Genomic DNA, 12927 nt, shown 5'->3' with positions numbered 1-12927 from the left:
GTCCCCCCCCTCAAAACTGTATATTTTATTTTAGGAAGCAATTTTTTATATTACAGTTAAATCAATTGAAAGTGTGCTGCAGAATCCCTAGACTAGGCTGGCGGATTTTAACTTCAAAAATACATTACGTGAGACTAGTAATGAATTTCCGGAATGAAAAACTCCTTCAATTGAATAAAGCAAATCTTTATTACACGTACACACCGCATTTATGTACCGCTTAACGAATTAAAGAAAGAAACCTTTAATTTAGTGTTGTGTCCTTTAGGCTAAAAGAGTAGGATGCTTAATGCAAGTCAAAATCCTTGTCCGAGTCAAATCATCGAACACGCATACGGACATCCCAACTCCAAATCAAAAATACTATAGTGATCGTATAGTATGAACAAACAGATGCTGCGACTTCTGGTTCATGATAGCAGCATTAATACGAGCTGCTCGTACGTGAATCATAAAACTCCAAAGAATTTAAGCTTTGTTCAAATCGACCGAGAAAACAGTTTTGTCAAAATTATCTTCAGTCGCATTAATAAGTCTCAGGTACTTTTTCTCATACCGATACACGAAAACTTTTCGCCACAAAATTTTACCTCAGGCAGCCAAGAGAGTATGTAAATGTTAATACGTTCGCAATCATTCGACAGCTTTGTCTTTCGCCTTACTTTTGTCGCACGTATCGCGAATGGCCGTGTTTATTTTTAATTTACTAAACACGAATGTTCTTAGTCGTTTAATATGGATCCTGTAATTTACTCAATAAAATTAGTGTGTGTTTTGAGTTGAGTTAATTTTGAGTTTAACGTCCTGTTCAGCAGCGAGGCTATGTGAAACGTGGACCTACTGATTAACGTGGAATCCGAACCACGAGCTCCCGCCGGGAATCGAATCCGGGTCTCCCACGTCAAAGGCGTGTACGCTAACCGCTTACCCACAAAGGAGCTCTTCATTCAACTGCTGTAAGTGAGATACATGACAATATTTGAATATTCGCAATTTTTACTCAATTAGCAGTAATGGTTTACCAAAAAATAAAACATACCCAGACGGGATAACCTATCTAATGGCTGATTAAGTTGATTGAGAAAGAATGAGTCCAGTTTAGAAACGCTATCGCAAGTGGTAAAAGGAGAAAAACAGGCAACAAGAAGACATTCAATACTTTCCTTAAAAACTGACGATTTTTCTATCCAATTTACCTATTCTATTTTTAATACGTAAACACCGACTATACCAACACACTGGTGAGTTTTTTCCGAACTTAATTAACGAACATCTTCCAATTTCAACGACGTGGGAGCCAGAAAGTTAATCAACGTCAGAAGCTTGCTTAATTACTAAATTAGTTCAATCAAAATTTAATTTTTAAACCAGATTCTATATTAAATTCCCGTTGTCCAAAGCTTTCACTTAAAAAAAAAAAAAAAAAGTCAATTTCTTCCTCCATGCTCTCTCGTGAATTTTTTATTAAATGGTCTGCATACCTAAAAGAACAATTTCCTCTTAAGGTAACAGACATATTAAAATACATAAATAAAGAACACTAATTGGATACGAAATAAACAGTGAATTGACTAAATAACGACTATTATCTTAGCGCAATATGCATTTTAAAATGAGATATAGTAAAAGTAGCTAGCATTTAAACGTATTCAAAATCTTCAAACATTTATTATAACTTCATTTTTTTGCCGATTTTAACATGAAATTAAGAAAATCACTGTGCTTTAGGTGTTCGCTCCCTCTATGCTTAGTATTTGGATATTATTATTTAGCCGGTGACTTCATTCAATGATTTCTTTGTTTCAGTAAACCAACTTCCTTAATGAAGCATCAAATACCTACGCAAATATCACTCAGAAGATTTCGGTAGATCCCGCAGTTTTTACCTAAAGTACTCTCAAATTTGTTTCAGGTTTTTCGCTCCTTGCAAGTTTTCAAATTCACTTTCATCAGATATTTTAGCTTCGATTTTGGTCTACTAGATGGTGAAATGTTCTGCCGCTATCTTCTTTTTGAACCGCCACTGTATGAGTGAAAAAAAAAATGATGTATCTATAATCGTCATCGATTGTATGCTTTCTTCAACTTGGTGTTCACTGTTGACTTCTTAATTGGTCAGGCTTGTAGCACTCTTAATAAAGTACTTTGTAACTTGACACGGTTTACACAGACCATGTGATGAAATATTGTAAGAAAATAAAAAGCACACATAACACTGAATCCACAGAAATAACGTCTCTTTTGACAGGGAAACCCAATTCAAGTATTTCATACAAGTATGGTACACGTAACAAGAGTAAAACCTGTAGTGACTGAAAAAAAGGAACTCAATTTTACACCTTCCTTCGAAATGTTATCAATTTATTATTTCCTTTATCCTAATTCATTACTATATAATTTATCTTTGACTTCTGAGAGTACAAATTTTTGCAACTACTTATAAAAAAAAGGAACAACTACCAATTTACTCTACGTATTTATATTTCAAAATCGTTTTCCGTTCTTTCCTTTTTATCTTAGATTTATTTTTACTTCTGAGCGACAATCGGGCAGACGTGGAAAAAAAAAAGACTCAATTTCGAGATTTCAACACATTTGATGGACAGTAACTTTTTTTAAAAATAATCTTAGCACCAATTACAAGTATCATCCAACTGAAAAAGATTTTTAACGATCTAAAAAAAAAATAAATAAACGCTCGAAGAACGGAAAGAAAAACTGTCTCGGTAAGAGCTGTTAAATATTTTCTTTTTTAATCGCGTTTATTATTAAATCATAAACACGCAGAAACCCATGTATGTCTGTAGACTTTCCCGTCGATCGATGATTCCCGCAGTATAAAATCCACACAACGGTTCGTGGATAAATTATTGCCACGCATAAGCGTATGTGAGTGACGTACTACAGAATTCAAGATTTTTCAATCGATAAGACTATTTCAAGTGAACACTAAGAAGAACTTGTAATTATCTGCACGCAGCATGTGGTACATGTTAAATTATTAAAACGTTGTTTTATTAGGTAATAAATTGATTAAAAGTGAAAAACTGTACTAGTGTATCGTATGTATTATCTTACTATTATAATAGCCAACCTTTTATTTGAATGTAAAGCTATAATTTAACTGCTGTTATATTATTTAACTAATCTAAATATACTTAGCGTTATTTTATAGGGAGTGGAAACATTCAGTGATCTCATGTCTTGACAATCACTCAGTTTAACCAGTGCCATTAAAATATGTCTGGTATCTTGTGCAAATTATTTAAATATTTTTACGATATACTGTGTTCGATTAGAGTTAAAATATTTCGGATACTTTTACGAAACCAATTAATATCTTGCAGTCAGAAGTCCTGATAGTTTTCTTCCCAGGGCTGCGGATTTCTCAAACCAGTGATTCCCGGTGGGAATACTAGGTCGTAAAGATGCAACAGGCTTCTGAGGCCAGCCATCCTGAGATTTACCCAATTCATATTACACAAATCTGGGATGGTTCCTAACATAGTGGTCCCAGACAGTTTCTTTCCTTTCTCACTCCCCAGGCAATGTAATCACCAAGGGACGTCATCAGTGATTAGCTAACATAGTCATAGTAGCCGAAAACACAGAAACTTAATTCCTAATCCTCCTAAAATACCAACGAATCTAGAACGGAACTTTTTAAATATATACGCCTCATACTTACCTACTTCCCAATGCAGGTATTCGATTGTTTGGAATTATTCCACGCGTTCCAGAATTATGCTGAAATATACACACATCCATTCATTCATATTATGTGTGTACGTATATACAATGTATTGTATACATATCACTCTGCCATTATCTGACAAAAGCTTACAGAAAAAAATCGATATTAAGGCACTTTGATTCGAACAAACACGCCAGTCCAGAAAGACGAACATAAACAGTCCAGAAAACGCTGTGTTCATAGCCGTAATGATTAAGGCTCTCAAAGTAAATCTGCACTAAGGAATATAATTTCCCTTATAAAATATTTAAGATATTAAAAAGTATATCTTGTCCAAAAAGCACGATATTTGTGATTATTATGTATTGGTACAATCCGCGGCAAAAAACCTGCAACATGAGGATGTAAGTTTATGTGAAACTACGCCTAACAGCACAGGGAATGAACATAACGTCTAAGTGGAACGAATCAAGTCAGGATAAACCTAGGCCTCCTCCCGTGCACACTTATTTTGGAGCAAAAGACTTCGTCATTTCACAATAAACTTATATGCTCATGTTGCAGGTTTTTTGCCGCGCATTGTACACTTGTTCTTAATCGTTACTGTAGAGATATCTAGTTATTGATGAATGTATAACGTTTAGTGATTTGAAATAATTACTTTTGATTCTAGAATATAATAAACTAATAGCTTAAATGTCGACTGTGTTGAATAAACAACTAACTGTAGTTTATAAACTGTGTTCATGTTTACTTACTACATTATATTCTCCTAGCCAATGAGTAAATACTTATGGATTTTATGTATGTAATTAAAGCCTTATTTCAACTTAATAATGAGTGATAGTGTTGGTAAATTTGTTTGGGCTGACTGTGATTTATTAGATATTGCACTGCACTGGCGGACGTAACGAACCAGTGGTTATTAACTATTGGAGGAATTTGCGTTACCCACAATGTATCGATATTATTATAAAATACTGCTCCTCAACATCTTACATGACATACCAGTGTTCTACTCACAATTTAAAAAGAATACCTTCACTTGCATGTAAATACTGTTATCTTTTCTCTTTGAGCTTCTTATCAGCAAATCATTACCAAATTCGCGAAAGACTTATGAATGGTTGTGTGTTGAAGGAATATATATAGATGATTCAAAGTCTTAATTTAATTACATTAATTAATATGAAGTATATTTTTAAAAATCAAAACTAACATTACTTTTTATATCTTTCTTTACAGGATCACGATTCTGTGTTAGTAGATGGAACATGCCAAATACCTGATCCACTTTACAAGCTAATAGGATCAATAATTTGTTTCTATATTCCACTGTTAGTCATGTTGATGACATACGCACTCACTGTCAGGCTTCTTCACTTCCAACAGAAAAATATTGGTGGCACCGAAGGAGTTCCTGGAGGATGGGGCAGTAGTTGGTTAGGCGGCAGCACAGGAGAGTTTCGAGGACGGCGTTCCACTTGGCGACGTCTCCTTACAAAGACAGGTTCCGGTGCAAGCTGTAATACGCACACTCATTCTGCATCTACGACAGCCACGGACACAGAACTCACTGAAATGACTTTACTCACAAGTGGAGCAACTCTCGACCATGACGACTCCGACTGGATGGATACACCACCAACAGTTGCAGCTCTTCACCAGCTGGGAACGGAAGTTTTTCGGCTTTCCAGAGGCGTTGAAGGATGGACACCCACGTCTTCACCTTTAGCATGCTCACGAGCACGATCATTCAGAGAATCACCGAGTCGAGCTAAGAAAATGGAGTTTCATTTTCAACAAGGAAAGAAAAATTCAAGGCCTGCAACTTTATCAACAGGAACACCAGTTATGATGTCTAGATCAACACCCAGCAGTGCATGTGAAAGAGAAACGGGAATTGAAAGAAGTGCTCCAGGAAGTTTGGCAGGTTCAACAAGTTCTCTGTTTCAGTCTAACAGCCCTTCCAAAGATCCTTTGAAGAAGAAACGAACAAGTCTCCATGACAGGGCTTGTAAATATTCCTTATCGGAATGTGGTAGTATCAGTGAAAGCAAAGATGACCAAGAGGTGTCTCAACGAAGACGCAAAAGTAGTGACTTATTTTCTGAGCACAGTGATTACTGTACTGAATCCAGGCACAATGAAACTGTGTGTGATTCAAAGTCACCGAAAAAATCTGTCGAAAATAGCCACAAGGAATGTCATGACGATAACCACAGCAACAATAAAGATATTACTTTTCCGTTACCTCCATGCACGTGTCCTTACTTTGGAGAAGCTTCATCGGACCGGAAACCAATAATTTCCTCGGAAATCGTTATAGTCGGAACTTCTGAAATGGCGAAAAGTATGCCTAATGAAGAACAATCTAATTTTGATTCACCGCCAGATGTCACTCCACCATCAAGTGTCACCTCCTCTCCAGGACGGCATGTTATTAGTAAAAATTCACTTGATAGGGCAAGATCAGCTCCTTTGGATGCTATCGTAACTTGGGACTCTCGAAGTAGAGGAGTTAGAACAACCCTCTCTCCATATAGTGGGCCTCATACGGACTCTCCTCTCATTCGCCGCGCAGCAACACTTCGAGCTAAAGGTTCCACATCGGCAGTAGACAATGCATGTTTAATAAAGTTCGGCTCCAGTGCAAGTTCCTTAGCTTCTCCGTCATTACGCGCACCCTCTAGAACATCGGTTCACACTGTCAGAACACATCACAGCCGAAACTCAAGCGTATCCAGGACATCATCTCGTCACGGTCGAATTCTACGATTAGAACAAAAAGCAACCAAAGTACTTGGAATTGTCTTCTTTACATTCGTTATATTTTGGGCGCCTTTCTTTGTATTGAACTTAGTGCCTGCTGTGTGTGCACAGTGCGAACAAGACATTAATCCAGCAATTATCGATCTCGTAACATGGCTTGGATACGCCAGTTCCATGCTTAATCCAATCTTTTACACAATCTTCAATAAAGCATTTCGTCAAGCGTTTAAGAAAGTATTGCTTTGTCGGTACAGACGAGGTAAATAAAGGCCAAACATTTGAAGATTTCTTCAATACTGAATAATGTGAATTAAAAGAGCTTCAAAATGTGTTTGTCCTCGACGTTAAGAGTGATTATTCGCTACACAATCCTCCATGTTTGTTGTACATATTCATGTGAACGCTTAAAAAGTGTAGTAATGCGAGTGTTATTAACTTTTAAAAGCAGTTTTGAGTGTTTTCAAAATGTTATGAATGCATTCAGCTGAATGTGCCTGCGATAAACTGAGTTTAAGTATATGGATTTGTGAAAAAAATGTTATAATTTATGCAAGAAGTAGCTAATTTACGGAATTATTTACCTCTTCTTTCTGTTTTAGCTAATAGTTGTTTATGTAATAATTAAAGTTAAAAAGATGTAAGTAATCAGGTTGATTATAATTTTGAATCTAGACAAAATTGCCGCAAGTGTCAAATGGACCTAAAAAGTTAACTATCTTCAGGTATTACCTTCAAGTATTTTTGCCATTCCATTACCAATCAGTAAATTTATCTAAGAAAAAATAATAAAATGAAAGAACACGAATGAATTGTAATCAGAAATTGTTCTAGTATGGAAAGCGTAACTTCTGCTATAGAGAATTGTTTTCCTGTCCTTAGAAAAACGAGAAATTACGCAAATAACAATAATACAGTATATAACTATTGTTTCTGTACTTCCATGTTAAATTATTTCTTACACTACAAATTTAACTTGAAGAATATTCAAGGTAACATCCAATTTCGGTGTAAATTTCACATTTAAAAGTATGACCTAAATGTAACTTACGATCTGAAAGTTCAACATAATAAAACTTTTGTCAGGTATCATGTGTTAATGTATCGTTTAAAGCATGGAAACATACAAAACGGACATTTTAAAATCATGCTATATAAAAGTATTTTTTAGGCAAATATGTTCTAAGATTATGTCATATCAAGGATTATGGAAGAGATCAGAAAATAATTTTAGTTTCATACTTGTTAATATCAGAGGCAACGCACTTGCAAACAGAATACTATATACGATTATCAAGGTGATGTAATTAGATAAACTTATATTTGCATCCTGACAATCAAAGAATCCTTCATTGAAAATTTAATAAAGATAAATTTAATCCTTTTTATTCCAAATAGTTCAAAACCTCTTCGAATAAGTTTCCGATAAGAAGAAATTTGAAAATAGTAATTTAAGTTACGGAAGAAAATAGTGAGTCCAGCGATGTATTTTAAGGCCTATTTGTTTCAAATTCTTTAAAGTTATTTCTTCTGTAGATACTGCAATAAGTTAATGGAATTTACTTCCCAGTCTATGTGTTAAAACAATCACATAATATTCTACAAATGTAAGTAAATAATCTTAACTTTATACTGAATTAACTATATGAAAATTTTATTTACTGGAGTTAGAGTTAATTAACGTTATGTTGTCTGAAGATTTCAATATTAAACACAGTATTAAATTATCAATCTAACTATATGTTTAATGAAGCCTTCAAGAATATAGGAACAAAATAAAACATATATTAAAAAAAACTATTATATTAATTTAACCATCCTGAGATTTCAAATAAATTTAAAAAGAATGATTGCATATAGATATTACATCAATGATTATGAAACAAAAATAAATAGCTGTAACTTGATATGATGTAATCAAGGTTTTTACGATTTCAATAGGTCCAATGTGTAACAGGTTGTGTTCCTCTTGAAATATTACTTACTATGTAATAACATAAGAACGAATGTTAAAGTATTGTCTCGAAAGTGCTGTAACGAAAGAAGATTTTTTATAAAAGGTGATTAATAAGCAAGGTATTACACTATCTTTTTGTTTTGTTTTTAATTCGAAGGCAAAGATCACTTTAAAATTCATTCCAATACGTACTCCAAAAAATTAAAGTGTGTGCGCCAAAAAAGTTAAGGCATCAAAAACTGACGTAATTTATATTACTTATTTATTAAACTTTTAACTTAGAATTTACAAATAACAACATGTCCAATGTTTCATGTAATGTAAACATATTCTGTGTTTATTCTTATCACTGAACATTTCCTATGTAGATTTTCTTTAGTGTTTGTTTCTTTGTATCTTACTATTTCTTTGTTCTATATTCCTCTTCGTCTTTCTAAAACACAATAGGAGAAAACTAATAAAGAATGCTTGAACAATGTTTATTTATTTCACCTAAATTCACAAAAACAGAATTGGTAGACTTCATTCAATAGGTCAGCTTTCATCAAGATTAATACTACGTTCATATACCAGAATTCTTTACAAGAGGCACTAGTTAACGATATGAAATGGATAACTTAAAAAATGAGTATTAATTTAAAGTCTTGACTATTCACCTGAGGCTTTACCTTGTCTACATAAACAATAGAATGATATCTGTGATGCGACATTAGCTTCCGTCTAGTTAAGCAGCGAAACTTCCATAACTGAAGTTCACCATCCTTGATTTCACAGAAAGTATTCTTGTTTAACAACTGGCAATTACACGGAATACAATATTATGTACCAAAGGAGAAATTGGGTACTTATTCTGATAACACCCCCACGAAATAAGCATTTTGTGGACCCGTCAGGTGCTGTAATCATGGCATCCACTTCATGAGGTAAACTTTCCATGAATCGAAGATAATTTCTATGTTCTTCTGACACTCCTCGTGCACCTGGTCAATGGTGTCAGCTTTGTATATTGTCGAGTGAATACTGTCAGATGATACATGCCATTAGCTGCGTCCTTGCACGAAGTTCGAATTCATCTGATAGTGTTCAATAGATTGATCTAAGGCGTTGAGTGATGCAATCAAATCTACCAATGACGACGCGTGTATAATACCACATACTAGTCATTACGGGGCCCACCCTCTTGGTGGTAGCAGGTCTCCAAACCATAAAATCTCCATATGTTAGAAGTATATTCCACGGTCTGCATACTAATACACTATAGTGTGTATAAAAAAACAAACTATATTCCAAACATAAAATTTGGGTCGTTCGGTTAACACGATTTTTTTTAACACGAACTCTTGATTTTCCGGGCCGTTGAGTTCGTCTTAAACGGGGTTTACTGTATTTCAATTAGTTATTAGACTGAAAAAAAAACTTTCCTACGTGAAACTAAGTTTTCAAACCATATACGCGTAAATGAAGACAGTTCCTCAATGAGGAACTTTAGCATTCTTTAGAACTAATATTCACTTGACATTTTTGCCAGCAATGATCAGGATAAATTTCATTCAATCTTATTATTAACAATAGGAGTAAGCAGAAATTGAATCAATCTTCAATATTTTAAACCGTTCATAATAGCAAGTCATACAACTATTACTTCAAATAGTATTTTAGACGAGCATTAGAACAAGCATCTCAGAAGATATCTTTTGCTACGATTAATATTTTTAAGCATTGTGTGATAAGAACTCTATGAGACCCTCCTCGTGATTGCCTACATAGAGCATCTTTGTTTTGGGATACCCTATTCCAGGCTACATTCTAACACCAGGATGGTCGCTGGATCAGTGTGTCAACGTATAGTTTCCTTATAGTATTCAACACTGAGTAGGTATATTACCTACAATCTACAGTGGAATAATTTGCATATACAGGATAAAGGTATCGTTCATTTTTGGATCAAAAGATCCAATATATTTCAATCAATAATTTTCTTGTAGGCCTTATATCTGAAGAACTACATTATAGCTAACCTCAAGCTATCACTTAACTCAGTATAATGTGCTTATTCCACAGAAAATACGAAAACTTGATTTAGGGACCCTTAAAGAATGTTGGGGCCTAGGATCTAAAAACCAATTACTGCCCAAGATCGCAACCTATTGATTTTTTTTCTTTGTCTCCTACAATTTTTATTTTAAGATTTCCTCATTGCGAAGCAACTAAACATAAATAAGATTACGTCAATATTTATATGGAAAACTTTCTAATTTTTCTGTTTTCTTGTAAAAGAAAATTGCTAACGTGATGAATATTTCTCTCATTGCGGTAAGAAGGTCAGTGTTAATGCGGACCATTGTACCCAAGTCACATTACTCCACTTCTGTCCTGAGTTTTACTTTTTAATTCCGATGTATCACGGCTCTTAGTGACAAAGATCCACAAGCATACACATGATTAAATCTAGTTTTATATGGAGATTGGACCAGATGGTATATATATATATATATATATATATATATATATATATATATATATATATATATATATATATATATATATATATATATATGGTTCAGTTCAATACTGCAGGCAGATAATTCTCATATCCATAGTGATGTACAGAATCATTAAACACTAAATATGTAAATAAATGTCTAACTTTCTTGATATGTAGGCCGAGAATTTCGACAAAATAATCCATTTGTTCATTTCATAATAGATTTTAGATAAGAGTTTCTGATTACAATTGCTCAATCATCGAGACGATAAAATGGCGTATTTCATATAAAAGAAAGAAGCATACATCGGATTTGTTCTAGTGCTTGTTGCGAACAAGAGGGCGAACGATCAGAAGCGTCATTCTAGGTTTTGCTTTAGGGGGGGGAAAGGATTCTACACAGATGTAATTACAGTTACACGTTTTTCAATAGTATATAACTATACTATTGATTATATATCAAATTCAATAGGTGGCAATTGCTCCTGATTTCCTATACGACGCCCTTGCAAACAATAGGTCATAATGACGCGACTTTACTTTAATCAACACTTTACACTACATACATTTCAACCAACAGGAAAAGCGAGGACTGATAAAAACACGCACTAGAAAATTGCGAAGCAATTTTGAAAACGCAAAAGCGACAAAAAAAAGGTTAACAGTGAGGCGGAAGACGCCCTCTTATCTAAATAAAGAAGATGGCCCACAACTCAGAAATTTATGGAATGTATTACTTGTCACTAAAATGTAATGTCCCTCCAACACCAGCACCAATGAGTATTTCGTCCGACAAATATTTCTGAATTTTGTTTTCACGTCAAACAATTTCATTTGAGAATTGAAAATGGAAAAATTATACCTTCAGAAATGTCAGTATTAGAAACCGAAACGCAGACAGAAAACTTGAAAACAGGAAGGATTCTAAAATTTCAAGGAAAACATGAGTCATATTTAACGTAATCCAAAATTTTTCGTTAACAGAATTATCACGGAACGTATTTTTAAGTTTAGGAACGTGAGAGAAAATGAAAACACAACATAGGCAATTTAGGAGGAAAGCTAGTACGTAGAAACACTTATTTAGATGTTATTTTATATTATATTCTATTTTCGTAAGATACTACAAATCCTTCGTTTTCAAGCCATTAAAAGCTTTACGAACTAAAACGTCGCTGTAACAGTACAACGAAATATTCAGAACTGTGAAATCATTTTTAGGTGTCTTCCCTTTTCCTCGTAATGTGTGTTGAAACCTTTTATTTAGTGAATTCCGAATGAAAACCACACTTTTTTCCTCATGTTTAATTTATTTTTATAAAGAACGTAATTGAAACACATTGTTTCATAATATAATTGTAAATAACTATCCATCATATTTTTTTATTACAATATTTTATACTCAAATGATATGATAGCCATTTTTTTTTAACACATACGCGATCGGTCGAGAGGATAGCGATTTAAAAGTAACCAATGAGTGCTGTTTCCCTCAATAGCTTTACGCATCTTCGAATGCAAGAAGTAAGTATTTGGATGCAAAAATTTGGATAACGTATGGCGGAAAAAATGCACAAAAAGTACAATTCGTTTGCCACACTGAACATCCGCAATTTTATTGTGTTCTTTGATTGGTAAACAACAACGACATTTAAACTTTAATGTACAAACACATTTATGCCATGTCTGCTGGCTCTGCGGCAATTGCGGGAAACTTTCTGTATAGATGATATGAACACGATGCATCAATTTCATTCAAGAATCTGCGGATCCGTCGGATAAGACCTGCAACGGAAGTTGGCTGATAATTATCGGCATACACTCTAAATTTGCCCAAAAATCTTCAATAGGCCGAAGGTAAGGAACCTTAGGAGGATTTTTATCTTTGGGTATGTAGCGTATACCGTAGTGTGCCATGGATGAAACTCTTGCTGTAGCGTAGTGTCAGCTGGCCAAATCTGCCCAAAACACCACATTGTCTCCACGATGATAAGCAGGGCCTGGATCTTGTTGACCTAAAAT

The 12927-nt window shown here is 34.2% G+C and overlaps 1 protein-coding gene across 1 annotated transcript in view; it reads left to right on the top strand.

The window, feature by feature from the left end:
• 5-HT2B (5-hydroxytryptamine receptor 2B) overlaps nt 1–8888 on the top strand; it is a 153904-nt gene extending 145016 nt beyond the window's left edge. The window contains exon 3 of the mRNA XM_081769647.1: nt 4940–8888. Within this exon, the coding sequence (XP_081625773.1) occupies nt 4940–6733 (1794 nt within the window). The 3' untranslated portion in view covers nt 6734–8888. The remainder of the gene's footprint in view (nt 1–4939) is intronic.
• Nucleotides 8889–12927: the final 4039 nt, after the last annotated feature.

Source organism: Thermobia domestica, chromosome 8 (genome assembly GCF_964235325.1).
Source record: "Thermobia domestica chromosome 8, izTheDome1.hap1.1, whole genome shotgun sequence".
NCBI classification, from domain to species: domain Eukaryota; kingdom Metazoa; phylum Arthropoda; class Insecta; order Zygentoma; family Lepismatidae; genus Thermobia; species Thermobia domestica.
This window is presented reverse-complemented; position numbering and strand designations above follow the sequence as displayed.